Source organism: Haliotis rufescens, unplaced genomic scaffold (genome assembly GCF_023055435.1).
Source record: "Haliotis rufescens isolate VD_foot unplaced genomic scaffold, xgHalRufe1.0.p SCAF_17, whole genome shotgun sequence".
NCBI lineage: Eukaryota > Metazoa > Mollusca > Gastropoda > Lepetellida > Haliotidae > Haliotis > Haliotis rufescens.
Window position 1 is genome coordinate 20959629 of NW_025963857.1, and position 18167 is coordinate 20977795.

The 18167-nt window shown below is 45.0% G+C and overlaps 1 protein-coding gene across 1 annotated transcript; it reads left to right on the forward strand.

Moving 5' to 3' along the window:
• Positions 1–4512: 4512 nt before the first annotated feature.
• LOC125381133 (ribosome-binding protein 1-like) lies at positions 4513–17198 on the forward strand. The gene is made up of 4 exons (XM_048397366.1): positions 4513–4640; positions 6243–6286; positions 16079–16407; positions 16452–17198. The coding sequence occupies exons 1-4, from the start codon at positions 4513–4515 to the stop codon at positions 17196–17198; spliced, it is 1248 nt and encodes a 415-aa protein (XP_048253323.1).
• The last annotated feature ends 969 nt before the right edge of the window (positions 17199–18167 follow it).

Below are 18167 nucleotides of genomic sequence, written 5' to 3' on the forward strand. Positions count from 1 at the left end.
ATCCCATTTCGGGTCACGTCAGAACGACCTTTCGCGAATTTTGACCGACCAATGAAATGACTGACAAGAAATCGACATTAGCCAATCAGAAGGCAGCTTTCTCGAGCTTTACGACACCAGTTTCAAACTGGCGACTACGCTTCGAAACATATTTTGACGTATTCTCAATTAAAATAATTAAAACTGATAAGAAGAACATTCTGGAATGGCTTATAGATGGCCTAGATTGTATGGATATAATCATAAAACCCGTAACTGTCGTTCGGAATACCCCGTGTTTAATATTTCGTGGTTGCATGATTAGAAAACACATTCCGACTGTCACTTTCATGTTCTGGTAAGCGACGCTCTGATTGGTTGGACGAAAGGTCGTTCTGACGTGACCCTTAATGGGCGTCCTCAGATCTTTGTTCAGCGATAGCGAGAACTAAGATCAGATTTTGATGAGATTGTGACGACAACACAGATATATATGACCAGGTATATGCCGGTCGGTTGTAAAGGCGGACCCTCCTAACATGACCCTTGACATCAGTACCTAGATGATATTCCTATAGAAAGATTGACCCCACATTAATACAGCTCAAACATACTCTGCACCTGTTTTAAATGTTTTAAATCCAAGCTACCAATATCGATCTGTCTCATTGTCCCTGAACCATTGTTTTCCCTTCAACCCATCCCTTACTTCATGATCACATAATAAGATCTATATTTAGGTTCCATGCTTACTGGGGGCGGTCGGGTAGCCTAGTGGTTAAAGCGTTCGCTCGTCACGCTGAAGACCCGGGTTCGATTCCCGACATGGGTACAATGTGTGAAGCCTATTTCTGGTGTCCCCCGCCGTGATATTGCTGGAATATTGCTAAAAGCGGCGTAAAACCGTACTCACTCACTCACTCCATGCTTACTACAATGATATAGCCCTAAATGAATTAAATCTAGATTTTCAAACTTCTCATCTCACCGAGGCTCTTTTTCTATTTAAATGTAGCTCCTTATTTCTATCAATATTATGTATTTTAGAGACCAAACGTTAGTCTATACCAACATATACACTGCCTTATATCAAGGCGTCCTGCGGCCCTAAAGTGTTTCAAAATAATCATAAAAAAACAAACCCCATGTTTTGTCCAGACCACAAATAAGTAGTCAGGCCACACTCGCACAAAAAATGGAGGAAAGACAAATTAATTCCAAGTAATGCAAATGAAAAAAGATGCCGACTCAGCATTCCAATTCATCCTTTGACATTTTCCAAGGGTAGACAACTCCTAAGCAAACATAATTAGTCCACATAGATCTCATCAGGCTGATGTAGAGCGTCACTCTACAGTTGTAAAATGCATTAAGTCCATGCAAGACCCCTCTGTATATTGATCGCATCTAGTTAGTATGTACACGCCTGAAATAGCAGGACTCTACTAGTCTGTAATTTGGCTTATAAGTCAAGCTAACTGTGTGCTAATGATGCCCAGTTATCATTCTACAGACCAGAGTAACTTCTACTTCGCTGGCCGTTCTCATTATGCCTTGACATTCCTGCTACCTACTAATAGCGCCTTGTCTTACCGACGCGTCAATTACCAACGCGGACAGCAAATAGGACGCGGAGGGCTCCCTGCAGAGCCGTTATTAGTTGCCAATTCAAAGATTTGCATGTTGAACCAAGTGGTGAAATATGGCCTTTATTTCACGCGGGTGACAATAAACATCTGTATTACCAAGGAATTGTGGGATTGGAAGAGAAATTGGTATGGGAAGCATGGAAACTGCGTTAGCAAAAACTGTCTTATACGGCCTGTTTGTCAGAACCCCGAACATAATGTGTATTTATTTGGCTCTGAAACACAACGTTGAGTTCATAAAATGCTATAAACACATTATTATATTTTTTAGCTGCTCTTTAAACAGGGAAGCGTTTTTAGTGCAAAAATGCAATGCATTAAAGGTAGATTTGACAGGATGTGCAGGTTTTTAGGGAGACGGTAATCCATTAAAAGGATCTGAAAGCTGGAACTGTTTCATGTTGCTAACACGTAGCCTGTCAAAGAACACAACATCCTCAGTAGATCAGCACAACTTTGGCATTTTTATTTGGCAACAGGAATTAAAGCTTTCTTGTCGTTGCAAACATAAAGCTGAAATAGTTTGTTTGGTGATGGATTCATTAATAATAAAACCTGAAAATATTAAGTGTTTTAATGTTACATCGCAGTCATCATTAGGACAATGAAAAATAGAAATAACTTTTTTATTATACATCCACAATGTTTCAGGGTCCTATTCCTCAAAGCAATGTTAGTGCTAAGACTAACGCCGCACTCAGCAATATTCAAGCTATATGACGGCGGTCTGTAAAATAATCGAGTCTGGACCAGACAGTCAAGTGATTGACATCATGAGCATCGATCCACGCCATTGGGATCGATGACATGTATCAACCAAGTCAGCGAGCCTGACCACCCGACCCCGTTAGTCGCCTTTTACGACAAGCATAGTCGCCTTTTACGGCAAGTATGGGTTGCTGAAGACCTATTCTACCCCGGAATCTTCACGGGTCTAAGACGAACGTAATGCCTATACTTTAACATAGACTTATAAAGACAGCTGTAGCGCTATTATCACTTTGTTGAACAGGATCTGTGAAGTACGTCATTCATATATGTGAGGTGACTTGAGGTTTAACGCCCCAAAATTATTACACATATATAGTGACATAAATAGTGATGTGTGTGCGTGTGTGCGTGCGTGTGCGTGTGCGTGTGCGTGTGTAAGAGACAGGAGTGTGCGTGCGTGCAGGTGCATCGTGCGTGTGATTTTACTAGTCCGGACTAATGATGGTTTAATAGTGACTAACCCACTGAAATACCATGTCGCAGTTTAACATGAACGCCCCACTCAGACACAGTATACTGACTCGAATTGATGCAAGTCATAGACGTTCACCACTTTGGTGAAACTCACAAACACGGGTATGGTGCTTCAAACCTAGAAACATAATTGGGGCGAACCAGGATTCGAACCAACTATCATAGATTTCTGGCGTGCCCAAGGGACACAACTCTGTAGGCGAATTGTGGCGCCTTAGACGTGCCAACCATGCCCCCGTGCCCCCGTGCCCCGGTATTCAACAGGAGCAGTTTCCTGCGCTGGGACAAGTCAGAGCATCTCAACTAATCAAACAAACTATTAAACAACTGACTTTTCTTAAATAAGACATTTGAAACTTTGGGGGAATAAATTGTGTGTGTAATGGAAGAAGTTTGAAAGTCTCCGATGGAATACACGTATCAAACATTATCGAGTGATATTCAAGATCTTTTATTAAATTTTTAAAAAAAGTTCTGTTGTTTGAAATATTCTCCGATCAAGTATTGGAAGTTAAAAAGAATATGTCCACATTTTTTAGCCTTTTTGGAGAAATCTCTGGCAAACTCTTTTCTTTCCTAAAACGAATCTGGAAATATTTTCTTTTTCCGACTTTGATAGACATCTTCGCAGTGCATCATTTTATAATTCCACAACAGAATGTTTTTGTTTGTCAGTTTCAACCCAACTGCTACCTCACATCTATCTTTCATTTCTACAATTGAAATAATAAAACATTTAAAGATAAAAATAACCTCTCCCTCGACCAAGTGCAAGAAAAACATACATTTCATATAAATTTCTCTTCATTTCAGGAAAAGAGCCCAATTTCATAATAAACATCAGGACAGAAATCGAGCCAGATGTTCCGAAAATCTCCAACACAATAACACCTGGTCTGGCACATGTAGTGAAATACGGCTAGTTTTGTATGGCAGCCATGAACAGTGAGGTCAGGCGGGACTTGGTTACACGATTGTTGGCAAAGCACGTGCATACTGGTCACCTGATCTGAAGGTCTGAGTCACAGCTCAGCACGGAACTGTCACGGAATTCCGTCCCCTATCCCAACCTTGGAGATACAGAAGATGGGTTGGTTATCTGCAGACCGTAGATCCCCCCCGAGATCCCCCGGATCCCGATATGCTGCCCCGTATCCCACCATGCTGATCTCACTATTGTTCTGCTGCATGCGCAGATTGAGATCACTGCATCTTTAGTTTGCTTTTCTTGTACACGCATCGGCAAGAATAAAGCAGACTCGCTTTGAATTTTTACCAGGAACATGTTATGATAAAGAAATTAATACGCTCACTTTTGGATGATTCATTTTAAGTGGGGACTGTGAAAGAACTGTTTAACAATGTTGGACTTTGTTCACAGCTAGACCCCAGAAAAAACCTGAATCAGACGAGGAAGGATAAACATAGTCTCTGTTGCATTAAAAAATGACACTTTAATCAACTCGCCAAAGATCTAAGATTCTTGTATGGGATGACTGCAAGAAATATCAGGTTTGACAAAACAAGCATCTTCCCTCTACCACTAGGTCTCTCTTCCAGATAATCTCACAAGACAAAGACGAGGTCGGGTCTGTTTGTCCAAGTGCCACTGATGCATGGAAAATAAACATCTTCAACAATGCCGGAGGCCTGGGAGACAGACGGGAGCATTGACGGGGTTGGGGTGGAGCCGGTTGGAGAGAGGGGTGGGGCAGAGATGTGGATGGGTGGCGATGGAGCTTGTTACATGAGCTGCACCTACGATACGTCAGTCACCTAAATCTATCATAACTGAGTGCACAGTAATCTGTGTACACGGCCTCTACCAGCATTGAGTACAGAGTACACAGGTTTGCAGAGATGTGTTCTGGCTATATAAGTTACCTGTGGACAGGGTTGACAGATGGGTTCTGGCTATATAAGTTACCTGTGGACAGGGTTGCATAGACATCTTCTGGCTATATAAGTTACCTGTGGACAGGGTTGCAGAGATGTGTTCTGGCTATATAAGTCACCTGTGGACAGGGTTGCATAGACATCTTCTGGTTATATAAGTTACCTGTGGACAGGGTTGCATAGACGTCTTCTGGCTATATAAGTTACCTGTGGACAGGGTTGCATAGATGGGTTCTGGCTATATAAGTGACCTGTGGACAAGGTTGCATAGACATCTTCTGGCTATATAAGTTACCTGTGGACAGGGTTGCATAGACGTCTTCTGGCTATATAAGTTACCTGTGGACAGGGTTGCAGAGATGTGTTCTGGCTATATAAGTCACCTGTGGACAGGGTTGCATAGACATCTTCTGGCTATATAAGTTACCTGTGGACAGGGTTGCATAGACGTCTTCTGGCTATATAAGTGACCTGTGGACAAGGTTGCATAGACATCTTCTGGCTATATAAGTTACCTGTGGACAGGGTTGCATAGACGTCTTCTGGCTATATAAGTTACCTGTGGACAGGGTTGCAGAGATGTGTTCTGGCTATATAAGTCACCTGTGGACAGGGTTGCATAGACATCTTCTGGCTATATAAGTTACCTGTGGACAGGGTTGCATAGACGTCTTCTGGCTATATAAGTTACCTGTGGACAGGGTTGCAGAGATGTGTTCTGGCTATATAAGTCACCTGTGGACAGGGTTGCATAGACATCTCCTGGCTATATAAGTTACCTGTGGACAGGGTGTCATAGATGTCTTCTGGCTATATAAGTTACCTGTGGACAAGGTTGCATAGATGTCTTCTGGCTATATAAGTTACCTGTGGACAGGGTGTCATAGATGTCTTCTGGCTATATAAGTTACCTGTGGACAGGGTTGACAGATGTGTTCTGGCTATATAAGTTACCTGTGGACAGGGTTGCATAGACATCGTCTGGCTATATAAGTTACCTGTGGACAGGCTTGCATAGATGTCTGCTGGCTAAATAACTTACCTGTGGGCAGGGTTTACAGATGTGTTCTGGCTATATAAGTTACCTGTAGACAGGGTTCAGATGTGTTCAGAAGTTACCTGTGCAGGTAGGTAGATGTGTGTTGACGACAGAAGTTACCTGTGTGCAGGTAGGTAGATGTGTGTTGACGACAGAAGTTACCTGTGTGCAGGTAGGTAGATATGTGTTCTGACTACAGAAGTTACCTGTGTGCAGGTAGATAGATGTGTGTTCTGACTACAGAAGATACCTGTGTGCAGGTAGGTAGATATGTGTACTGACTACAGAAGTTACCTGTGTGCAGGTAGGTAGATATGTGTTCTGACTACAGAAGTTACCTGTGTGCAGGTAGGTAGATGTGTGTTGACGACAGAAGTTACCTGTGTGCAGGTATGTAGATGTGTGTTCTGACTACAGATTTTACCTGTGTGCAGGAAGGTAGATGTGTGTTCTGACTACAGAAGTTACCTGTGTGCAGGTAGGTAGATGTGTGTTGACTACAGATGTTACCTTTGTGCAGGTAGGTAGATATGTGTTGATGACAGAAGTTACCTGTGTGCAGGTACCCGTGGACAAGGTTGCATAGATGTCTTCTGGCTATATAAGTTACCTGTGGACAGGGTTGCATAGACATCTTCTGGCTATATAAGTTACCTGTGGACAGGGTTGCAGAGATGTCTTCTGGCTATATAAGTTACCTGTGGACAAGGTTGCATAGATGTCTTCTGGCTATATAAGTTACCTGTGGACAGGGTGTCATAGATGTCTGCTGGCTATATAAGTTACCTGTGGACAGGGTTGACAGATGTGTTCTGGCTATATAAGTTACCTGTGGACAGGGTTGCATAGACATCGTCTGGCTATATAAGTTACCTGTGGACAGGCTTGCATAGATGTCTGCTGGCTAAATAACTTACCTTTGGACAGGGTTGCATAGATGTGTTCTGACCATATAAGTTACCTGTGGGCAGGGTTGACAGATGTGTTCTGGCTATATAAGTTACCTGTAGACAGGGTTCAGATGTGTTCAGAAGTTACCTGTGCAGGTAGGTAGATGTGTGTTGACGACAGAAGTTACCTGTGTGCAGGTAGGTAGATGTGTGTTGACGACAGAAGTTACCTGTGTGCAGGTAGGTAGATATGTGTTCTGACTACAGAAGTTACCTGTGTGCAGGTAGGTAGATGTGTGTTCTGACTACAGAAGTTACCTGTGTGCAGGTAGGTAGATATGTGTTCTGACTACAGAAGTTACCTGTGTGCAGGTAGCTAGATGTGTGTTGACTACAGATGTTACCTTTGTGCAGGTAGGTAGATGTGTGTTCTGACTACAGATGTTACCTGTGTGCAGGTAGGTAGATGTGTGTTCTGACTACAGATGTTACCTGTGTGCAGGTAGGTAGATGTGTGTTCTGACTACAGAAGTTACCTGTGTGCAGGTAGGTAGATGTGTGTTCTGACTACAGATGTTACCTGTGTGCAGGTAGGTAGATGTGTGTTGACTATAGAAGTTACCTGTGTGCAGGTAGGTAGATGTGTGTTGACGACAGAAGTTACCTGTGTGCAGGTAGGTAGATATGTGTTCTGACTACAGAAGTTACCTGTGTGCAGGTAGGTAGATGTGTGTTCTGACTACAGAAGATACCTGTGTGCAGGTAGGTAGATATGTGTTCTGACTACAGAAGTTACCTGTGTGCAGGTAGGTAGATATGTGTTCTGACTACAGAAGTTACCTGTGTGCAGGTAGGTAGATGTGTGTTGACTACAGATGTTACCTTTGTGCAGGTAGGTAGATGTGTGTTCTGACTACAGATGTTACCTGTGTGCAGGTAGGTAGATGTGTGTTCTGACTACAGATGTTACCTGTGTGCAGGTAGGTAGATGTGTGTTCTGACTACAGAAGTTACCTGTGTGCAGGTATGTAGATGTGTGTTCTGACTACAGAAGTTACCTGTGTGCAGGTAGGTAGATGTGTGTTCTGACTACAGAAGTTACCTGTGTGCAGGTAGGTAGATGTGTGTTGACTACAGAAGTTACCTGTGTGCAGGTAGGTAGATGTGTGTTCTGACTACAGAAGTTACCTGTGCGCAGGTAGGTAGATGTGTGTTGACTACAGATGTTACCTTTGTGCAGGTAGGTAGATATGTGTTGACGACAGAAGTTACCTGTGTGCAGGTAGGTAGATATGTGTTCTGACTACAGAAGTTACCTGTGTGCAGGTAGGTAGATGTGTGTTCTGACTACAGAAGTTACCTGTGTGCAGGTAGGTAGATGTGTGTTCTGACTACAGAAGTTACCTGTGTGCAGGTAGGTAGATGTGTGTTCTGACTACAGAAGTTACCTGTGTGCAGGTAGGTAGATGTGTGTTGACTATAGAAGTTACCTGTGTGCAGGTAGGTAGATGTGTGTTGACGACAGAAGTTACCTGTGTGCAGGTAGGTAGATATGTGTTCTGACTACAGAAGTTACCTGTGTGCAGGTAGGTAGATGTGTGTTCTGACTACAGAAGATACCTGTGTGCAGGTAGGTAGATATGTGTTCTGACTACAGAAGTTACCTGTGTTCAGGTAGGTAGATATGTGTTCTGACTACAGAAGTTACCTGTGTGCAGGTAGGTAGATGTGTGTTGACTACAGATGTTACCTTTGTGCAGGTAGGTAGATGTGTGTTCTGACTACAGATGTTACCTGTGTGCAGGTAGGTAGATGTGTGTTCTGACTACAGATGTTACCTGTGTGCAGGTAGGTAGATGTGTGTTCTGACTACAGAAGTTACCTGTGTGCAGGTAGGTAGATGTGTGTTCTGACTACAGAAGTTACCTGTGTGCAGGTAGGTAGATGTGTGTTCTGACTACAGAAGTTACCTGTGTGCAGGTAGGTAGATGTGTGTTGACTACAGAAGTTACCTGTGTGCAGGTAGGTAGATGTGTGTTCTGACTACAGAAGTTACCTGTGCGCAGGTAGGTAGATGTGTGTTGACTACAGATGTTACCTTTGTGCAGGTAGGTAGATATGTGTTGACGACAGAAGTTACCTGTGTGCAGGTAGGTAGATATGTGTTCTGACTACAGAAGTTACCTGTGTGCAGGTAGCTAGATGTGTGTTCTGACTACAGAAGTTACCTGTGTGCAGGTAGGTAGATGTGTGTTCTGACTACAGAAGTTACCTGTGTGCAGGTAGGTAGATGTGTGTTCTGACTACAGAAGTTACCTGTGTGCAGGTAGGTAGATATGTGTTCTGACTACAGAAGTTACCTGTGTGCAGGTAGCTAGATGTGTGTTGACTACAGATGTTACCTTTGTGCAGGTAGGTAGATGTGTGTTCTGACTACAGATGTTACCTGTGTGCAGGTAGGTAGATGTGTGTTGACGACAGAAGTTACCTGTGTGCAGGTAGGTAGATATGTGTTCTGACTACAGAAGTTACCTGTGTGCAGGTAGCTAGATGTGTGTTGACTACAGAAGTTACCTGTGTGCAGGTATGTAGATATGTGTTCTGACTACAGAAGTTACCTGTGTGCAGGTAGGTAGATGTGTGTTGACTACAGAAGTTACCTGTGTGCAGGTAGGTAGATATGTGTTCTGACTACAGAAGTTACCTGTGTGCAGGTAGGTAGATGTGTGTTGACGACAGAAGTTACCTGTGTGCAGGTATGTAGATATGTGTTCTGACTACAGAAGTTACCTGTGTGCAGGTAGGTAGATATGTGTTCTGACTACAGAAGTTACCTGTGTGCAGGTAGGTAGATGTGTGTTGACGACAGAAGTTACCTGTGTGCAGGTATGTAGATGTGTGTTCTGACTACAGATGTTACCTGTGTGCAGGAAGGTAGATGTGTGTTCTGACTACAGAAGTTACCTGTGTGCAGGTAGGTAGATGTGTGTTGACTACAGATGTTACCTGTGTGCAGGTAGGTAGATATGTGTTCTGACTACAGAAGTTACCTGTGTGCAGGTAGGTAGATGTGTGTTCTGACTACAGATGTTACCTGTGTGCATGTAGGTAGATGTGTGTTGACGACAGAAGTTACCTGTGTGCAGGTAGGTAGATGTGTGTTCTGACTACAGAAGTTACCTGTGTGCAGGTAGGTAGATGAGTGTTCTGACTACAGAAGTTACCTGTGTGCAGGTAGGTAGATGTGTGTTCTGACGACAGAAGTTACCTGTGTGCAGGTATGAAGATGTGTGTTGACGACAGAAGTTACCTGTGTGCAGGTAGGTAGATGTGTGTTCTGACTACAGAAGTTACCTGTGTGCAGGTAGGTAGATGTGTGTTGACGACAGAAGTTACCTGTGTGCAGGTATGTAGATGTGTGTTCTGACTACAGAAGTTACCTGTGTGCAGGTAGGTAGATGTGTGTTCTGACTACAGAAGTTACCTGTGTGCAGGTAGGTAGATGAGTGTTCTGACTACAGAAGATACATTGGACAGACCAATCGGCCTCACAAAACCAAACTCACAAACCAATATGAGTTCATATAAGACACTTAATCTTTTTCAAATTGGAAACACCATATATAGAATATTTAGCTCCTTGCAGAATATTTGGACCACAGACAGATTAGGCACGATTCTTCTTCCACCAAAAGACATGTTTAATTTGATAGTTGCCTTCAGATTTCCCGTGAATCAATACCCTTCCAATCAGCCATAATGACGACGGGTTATGTTTGCTCAAACATGCGATAATTTTCTTCCATTACTTTCTTTAAACCAACTCTTTAGTTAAAGAGACAAAAAATGTAAAACTGAGCTAAAAATCGCCATCACATGTTAGAGTATTTCAATGGTGGAGTATGAGTGTTAATTGCATGAGGTGTCCACCAACATGAAGGGCAGACTGAAGGTCCACAACTATTCAGCCTGCCATGCTAAGCTATTATGAACCTCGAATTGCGGACTCCATCAATTTACAATATTTACACTTTAGCGTCATTCTGAAGCCAAACAACACTGTGACGTGATGTGGTCGTCTTCCGAACTACCGGAAAGCGAGTTGGTGATACACCATGAGGCCATGATCCGCAAACATGCGTTCTATCGCACCACAATGCCACTTGTTTGGCCGATGATGTGGCCAATCGGTGCTGAGGAGGATTTGCTTCATAAAAGGTATGTCAACACACTGGTCTGAGTCACAGTGTGCAGAGCGTCATCTTTGTGCGGATTGGTCAGATGGTGTCAAAGTTTGGTATTGTTTACCAGGAAACCAGGCCTGGTAATGGCATAGTAATAAGGATACCGGTCTTGAAGGAGAAGAGGTCAAGAGATGCCATGCTACTGGATAGTTGAAATCCATTCATTGACACAAATGTCTCGTTTTGTGTTGGAGGGTCGAGTTTCCTTGGATTATTCTTAAGTGTAATTACTTTGTATTGAAGGTTCTAATTCCCATCAAAAGACATCGAGATTTTTTTCAAACATTGATGGATGTATCATTCTCTGATAAACTATGGTGGACAGTAGTGAGTGAATGAATATTGTTTTATGACGCTTTTAACTAGGGGTGACTATTGGTCTGGAAATCACTATTGCAATAACTATTGATATTGAAAGAAACTATTGCGATAACTATTGATATTGCAAGCAACTATTGCGATAAATATCGATAGTTTTCAGTGTATCATTTTAGATGGATTTTAGAGTTGAATTAAATCTTGGAACTGAAGTTTCCTTTGAATGTGATAACCATAACAACAAATAAAAAGTACAGTTTGAAATATGACTGATTTGTTTTGTTTTTACCCTAATAGTTTAAGAAAAGGAAACTTCATGTGTAAATTAGTACCACTCATGATTGAAAGAAAAACAAATTTGTAAAGCATTGCATGTATTTAATTGATATTTAATACAATCGAAACTATCGATTTTCCTAAATGAAATCGATACTATTGATCCGAAACTGATTTAACAATCGATTTATTGACTTTAAGTGCTTCCCAATAGCAACATATCGATATTTCGATTTATCGTGACACCCCTACTTTTAACAATATTCCAGCAATACCATGTCGAGGGACGCCAGCAATGGGCTCCACACATTGAACCCATGTTGGAGATTGAACCCATGTTGGAGATTGAACCCATGTTGGAGATCGAAACCCATGTTGGAGATCGAACCCATGTTGGAGATTGAACCCATGTTGGAGATTGAAACCCATGTTGGAGATTGAAACCCATGTTGGAGATTGAACCCATGTTGGAGATTGAACCCATGTTGGAGATTGAAACCCATGTTGGAGATTGAAACCCAGGCCTTCTGTGTGGCAAGTGAATGCTTTAACCACTGGGCCATCCCACCACCCCAATGGTAAGCAGTAACCCAGGACAGTATACAAGACTCATATTTGATTTTTGTTTTTGTGAAAATTTAGAAAAATCGGTCAAGCTATTTAAAAAGATTACACCTGAGGGTGCGCCAAAGATACACTCCTCCCTCATGGATGAACTCTCCCTTCCTGTCTACAGTCCTTTCCTGAAGAAGAAGAAATCAATGGAATATGGATTTAGCTCATTCTGACACAATTTAATAGCATCATTATTATAGTGCCTTCAAGAGCAGTAGAGCACTAAATGAAACAAGTGAATCTTTTTGTGAGATGATCCTGTACTGTATAATGTGCACCTCATGTGTTTGGGTCAATGGCCTTCATACAATAAACACTTTAAATTGAATTTTGGCACAAGAAACAAATACTTCCATATAAAGACATATATATATATATTTACACAACGCATTGAAAATGCTGTGCTTGATTGAAAAACTTACTAAACATTTTGTTTCTAATTTTGTAAAACCCTCATTTTTAGAGTTTCTACTTATAAATGCCGGTTTTATAATGCCAGCCCATGGCAAGTGAGACACCATACCGCAGTTTAACATGGATACCCCACTGAGACACAGTATACTGACTCCGAGATCCCACTGAGACACCATGTCGCAGTTAAACATGGATACCCCACTCAGACACAGTATACTGACTCCGAGATCCCACTGAGACACCATGTCGCAGTTAAACATGGATACCCCACTCAGACACAGTATACTGACTCCGAGATCCCACTGAGACACCATGTCGCAGGTTAACATTGGATACCCCACTGAGACACAGTATACTGACTCCGAGATCCCACTAAGACACCATGCCGCAGTTTAACATAGATACCCCACTGAGACACAGTATACTGACTCCGAGATCCCACTGAGACACCATGTCGCAGTTAAACATGGATACCCCACTGAGACACAGTATACTGACTCCGAGATCCCACTAAGACACCATGCCGCAGTTTAACATAGATACCCCACTGAGACACAGTATACTGACTCCGAGATCCCACTGAGACACCATGTCGCAGGTTAACATTGGATACCCCACTGAGACACAGTATACTGACTCCGAGATCCCACTAAGACACCATGCCGCAGTTTAACATAGATACCCCACTGAGACACAGTATACTGACTCCGAGATCCCACTGAGACACCATGTCGCAGTTAAACATGGATACCCCACTCAGACACAGTATACTGACTCCGAGATCCCACTGAGACACCATGTCGCAGGTTAACATTGGATACCCCACTGAGACACAGTATACTGACTCCGAGATCCCACTGAGACACCATGCCGCAGTTTAACATAGATACCCCACTGAGACACAGTATACTGACTCCGAGATCCCACTGAGACACCATGTCGCAGTTAAACATGGATACCCCACTCAGACACAGTATACTGACTCCGAGATCCCACTGAGACACCATGTCGCAGTTAAACATGGATACCCCACTGAGACACAGTATACTGACTCCGAGATCCCACTGAGACACCATGTCGCAGTTAAACATGGATACCCCACTCAGACACAGTATACTGACTCCGAGATCCCACTAAGACACCATGTCGCAGGTTAACATAGATACCCCACTGAGACACAGTTTACTGACTCCGAGATCCCACTGAGACACCATGCCGCAGTTAAACATGGATACCCCACTCAGACACAGTATACTGACCCCGAGATCCCACTGAGACACCATGCCGCAGTTTAACATGGATACCCCACTGAGACATAGTATACTGACTCCGAGATCACACTGAGACGCCATGCCGCAGTTAAACATGGATACCCCACTCAGACACAGTATACTGACCCCGAGATCCCACTGAGACACCATGCCGCAGTTTAACATGGATACCCCACTCAGACACAGTATACTGACTCTGAGCCGACCAGTCCTTGTTTGAGCCCCTTAAGGCTGACCACCAGGCAGGGTAACAACAAGTACCATCTTTTAACATTTCTTCATCCATAAATACTTGAGGACAATAAAATGATGGCTGACTGACTGACTGCAGGTAGGATGGATATCTAATAAATATTTTTTTTATGGACTAAGATATATTTTCATATTGTGATGAAACATTTCAATAATGCATGCCTAATGCCATGCACAGCCACCCACTCGGCCACTCTCTGCAGCATGTGGGAGGTAGCTCCATCAATCTAATCTCACCATATCTCCAACATGCAGACATGTTGACAGATGCCATGAAATTTAAAAACTTATCCACACCAATTAGAATCCACTTACACCAGCCAATTAGAATCCTATCATGTCCTACAGACATGGTTTGAAAAGAAATATCTTTTGATTTTTGTAACATTACACATGAAAGACGATAAATAAAGACTGAAGAAAATGTGAAAAGGGCAAAATGGTTTCAGCATGCAACTTCTCTTTTTTTTCATTTTGGGAAGAGCAGTGCATCTGGATACGTTAGGGGGTCTGTTATCAGCAATAGGCTGTAATCATATTATCTAGTCACATGCCATGAAGTGAAATATGCTGTTACTTTGTATCAGGAAATGAAAATGGGGCTATTGAGGCATTAAGGTAATTAAATTGGGTATTTAGTGATCACAGTCTATGTTAAAGTGTTGGAGTCACGGCACTCACTTTGTGAACATGGCCCAGGTGAGTGAGTGAGTGAGTGAGTGAGTGAGTGAGTGAGTGAGTGAGTGAGTGAGTGAGTGAGTGAGTGAGTGAGTGAGTGAGTGAGTGAGTGAGTGAGTGAGTGAGTGAGTGAGTGAGTGAGTGAGTGAGTGAGTGAGTGAGTGAGTGAGTGAGTGAGTGAGTGAGTGAGTGAGTGAGTGAGTGAGTGAGTGAGTGAGTGAGTGAGTGAGTGAGTGAGTGAGTGAGTGAGTGAGTGAGTGAGTGAGTGAGTGAGTGAGTGAGTGAGTGAGTGAGTGAGTGAGTGAGTGAGTGAGTGAGTGAGTGAGTGAGTGAGTGAGTGAGTGAGTGAGTGAGTGAGTGAGTGAGTGAGTGAGTGAGTGAGTGAGTGAGTGAGTGAGTGAGTGAGTGAGTGAGTGAGTGAGTGAGTGAGTGAGTGAGTGAGTGAGTGAGTGAGTGAGTGAGTGAGTGAGTGAGTGAGTGAGTGAGTGAGTGAGTGAGAGTGAGTGAGTGAGTGAGTGAGTGAGTGAGTGAGTGAGTGAGTGAGTGAGTGAGTGAGTGAGTGAGTGAGTGAGTGAGTGAGTGAGTGAGTGAGTTGGGCTTAATGCTGCTTTGAACACTTTTCCAGTTAAATCACACCCTTAATGTGGAAGGAAAGCCCGAAGTGATGCAGGTCCTAGACGTTTACAACTTTGGTGAAACCAACGAGCACAGGTATGGTGCTGACAAGTTAGTAGTTTAAATCCGCTTTGAACAGTATTCCAGTGATATCAAGGCATGTCAGCTTGATGTGAGAGAAGCCCGAAGTGATGCAGGTACCACATGTTATTGGTAGGTTCACTCAATTTAGTTTGAATTTTAAAACTTCATCCTGTTACATAAACAGTCAGCAACATTTCAGCTATATCTTAGCAGTCTGTAGAATAAGGGTCAGACCAAGCAGGGGCAGGCCAACCCGGGTTAGGTCAAGCAGGGTGAGGCCAGCAGGGTGAGGCAAAGCCGTGTCAGGCCAAGCAGGGTCAGGCCAGCAGGGTGAGGCAAAGCCGTGTCAGGCCAAGCAGGGTGAGACCAAGCAGGGTCAACCCAAGCTTGGTGTGGTCAAGCCGGGTCGGGCCTAGCAGGGTCAGGTCAAGCCAGGTCGGGCCTATCAGGGTGAGGCCTAGCAGGGTGAGGCCAAGCAGGGTGAGCCCAAGCAGGGTGAGGCCAAGCAGGGTGAGGCCAAGCAGGGTGAGGCCAGCAGGGTGAGGCCAAGCAGGGTGAGACCAAGTAGGGTGAGGCCAAGCAGGGTGAGCCCAAGCAGGGTGAGCCCAAGCAGGGTCAGGCCAGCAGGGTCAGGCCAAGCAGGGTGAGACCAAGCAGGGTGAGGCCAAGCAGGGTAAGCCCAAGCAGGGTGAGGCCAAGCAGGGTGAGCCCAAGCAGGGTGAGGTCAAGCCGGGTCAGGCCAAGCTGGGTCAGGCCAAGCAGAGTGAGGCCAAGCAGGGTGAGGCAAAGCAGGGTGAGCCCAAGCAGGGTGAGGCCAAGCAGGGTGAGGCCAAGCAGGGTGAGGCCAAGCAGGGTGAGGCCAAGCAGGGTGAGGCCAAGCAGGGTGAGCCCAAGCAGGGTGAGGCCAAGCAGGGTGAGGCCAGCAGGGTGATGCCAAGCAGGGTGAGACCAAGCAGGGTAAGGCCAAGCAGGGTGAGGCCAAGCAGGGTGAGGCCAAGCAGGGTGAGCCCAAGCAGGGTGAGCCCAAGCAGGGTGAGGCCAAGCAGGGTGAGGCCAAGCAGGGTGAGCCCAAGCAGGGTGAGGTCAAGCCGGGTGAGGCCAACCAGGGTCATCCCAACAACGGTGAGGCCAAGCAGGGTGAGCCCAAGCAGGGTGAGGCCAAGCAGGGTGAGCCCAAGCAGGGTGAGGTCAAGCCGGGTCAGGCCAAGCTGGGTCAGGCCAAGCAGAGTGAGGCCAAGCAGGGTGAGCCCAAGCAGGGTGAGGCCAAGCAGGGTGAGGCCAACCAGGGTCATCCCAACCACGGTGAGTCCAAGCAGGGTGAGCCCAAGCAGGGTGAGGCCAAGCAGGGTCAGGCCAAGCAGAGTGAGGTCAAGCAGGGTGAGCCCAAGCAGGGTGAGGCCAAGCAGGGTGAGGCCAACCAGGGTCATCCCAACCACGGTGAGGCCAAGCAGGGTGAGCCCAAGCAGGGTGAGGCCAAGCAGGGTGAGGCCAAGCAGGGTGAGGCCAAGCAGGGTGAGACCAAGCAGAGTGAGACCAAGCAGGGTGGGCCCAAGCAGGGTGAGGTCAAGCCGGGTCAGGCCAAGCTGGGTCAGGCCAAGCAGAGTGAGGCCAAGCAGGGTGAGGCAAAGCTGTGTCAGGCCAAGCTGTGTCAGGCCAAGCTGTGTCAGGCCAAGCAGGGTGAGGCCAAGCAGGGTCAACCCGAGCTGGGTGTGGTCAAGCCGGGTCGGGCCTAGCAGGGTCAGGTCAAGCCGGGTCGGGCCTAGCAGGGTGAGGCCAAGCAGGGTGAGGCCAAACCGGGTCAGGCCAAGCAGGGGCTGACAGCATGTGCAACTATCTCAGCCACTGGGGTACAATGTCACTAACATTTTGCCAAATCCCACATTACAACCACCTGGGCCCACATGCAAAAAATAATCTAAACACTACAATCATGTTCTTAAGCTTTGGCTGCTATTGCCATCCACTTGCACAAAGCCAAAGAGGCTAGATCACTGAAAAAGCTACAATGAAAAATGTTATCCTGCTCATACAATACCGTGTAATGAAGAGATACTGGACCAATTCTGCCCCAGAACCCCTGTGGGTGTAATTCTAAAACTGTATATCCTGACATAACATACAAAGATGATAGAGCTCTGCATCATTGTAGGATGCTTGACACCAGCTGCACAGAGCTACAGTAGAGGTGAGCCAGCAGTTTGTGGGGACCTGGCTAGGATAGCTGTCACATATAACTGTCAGGTGTCTGGTTAGGGAGTTATTCATTGGTCCAGCTGTGTCTGTAGGAGGCCCCTCATGAGCGTCAGACATTAGGTGAGGAGAAATGGGGTTTATCGTCCCGTTGAAGATTAATGCACTTACATAGCGATGTGTGTGTGGTGCGTGCATGCGTGTGTGCGTCTGCTCGTACAAGTCCGGACTAATGCTGGTTCTGTAGTGCTAGCCCAACAAGATACCATGTGACAGTTTAACATGGATACCCCACGGACTCTGATCAGGCCAATCCTTGCTTTATCCCCTTCAGGCTAAGCTCCAAACAGGGTAACATCAAGTACCATCTTTTGGTATGACGCACATGGGGATCGTTCTCCGATCCACTAGGATATTACCTCACTGAGACACAAGTCAGACAACAAGTCCTTGTTTTAATGCTGAGCACCAGGTGGGGTAACAACCAGTACCATCTTTTAACATTCTTTTGG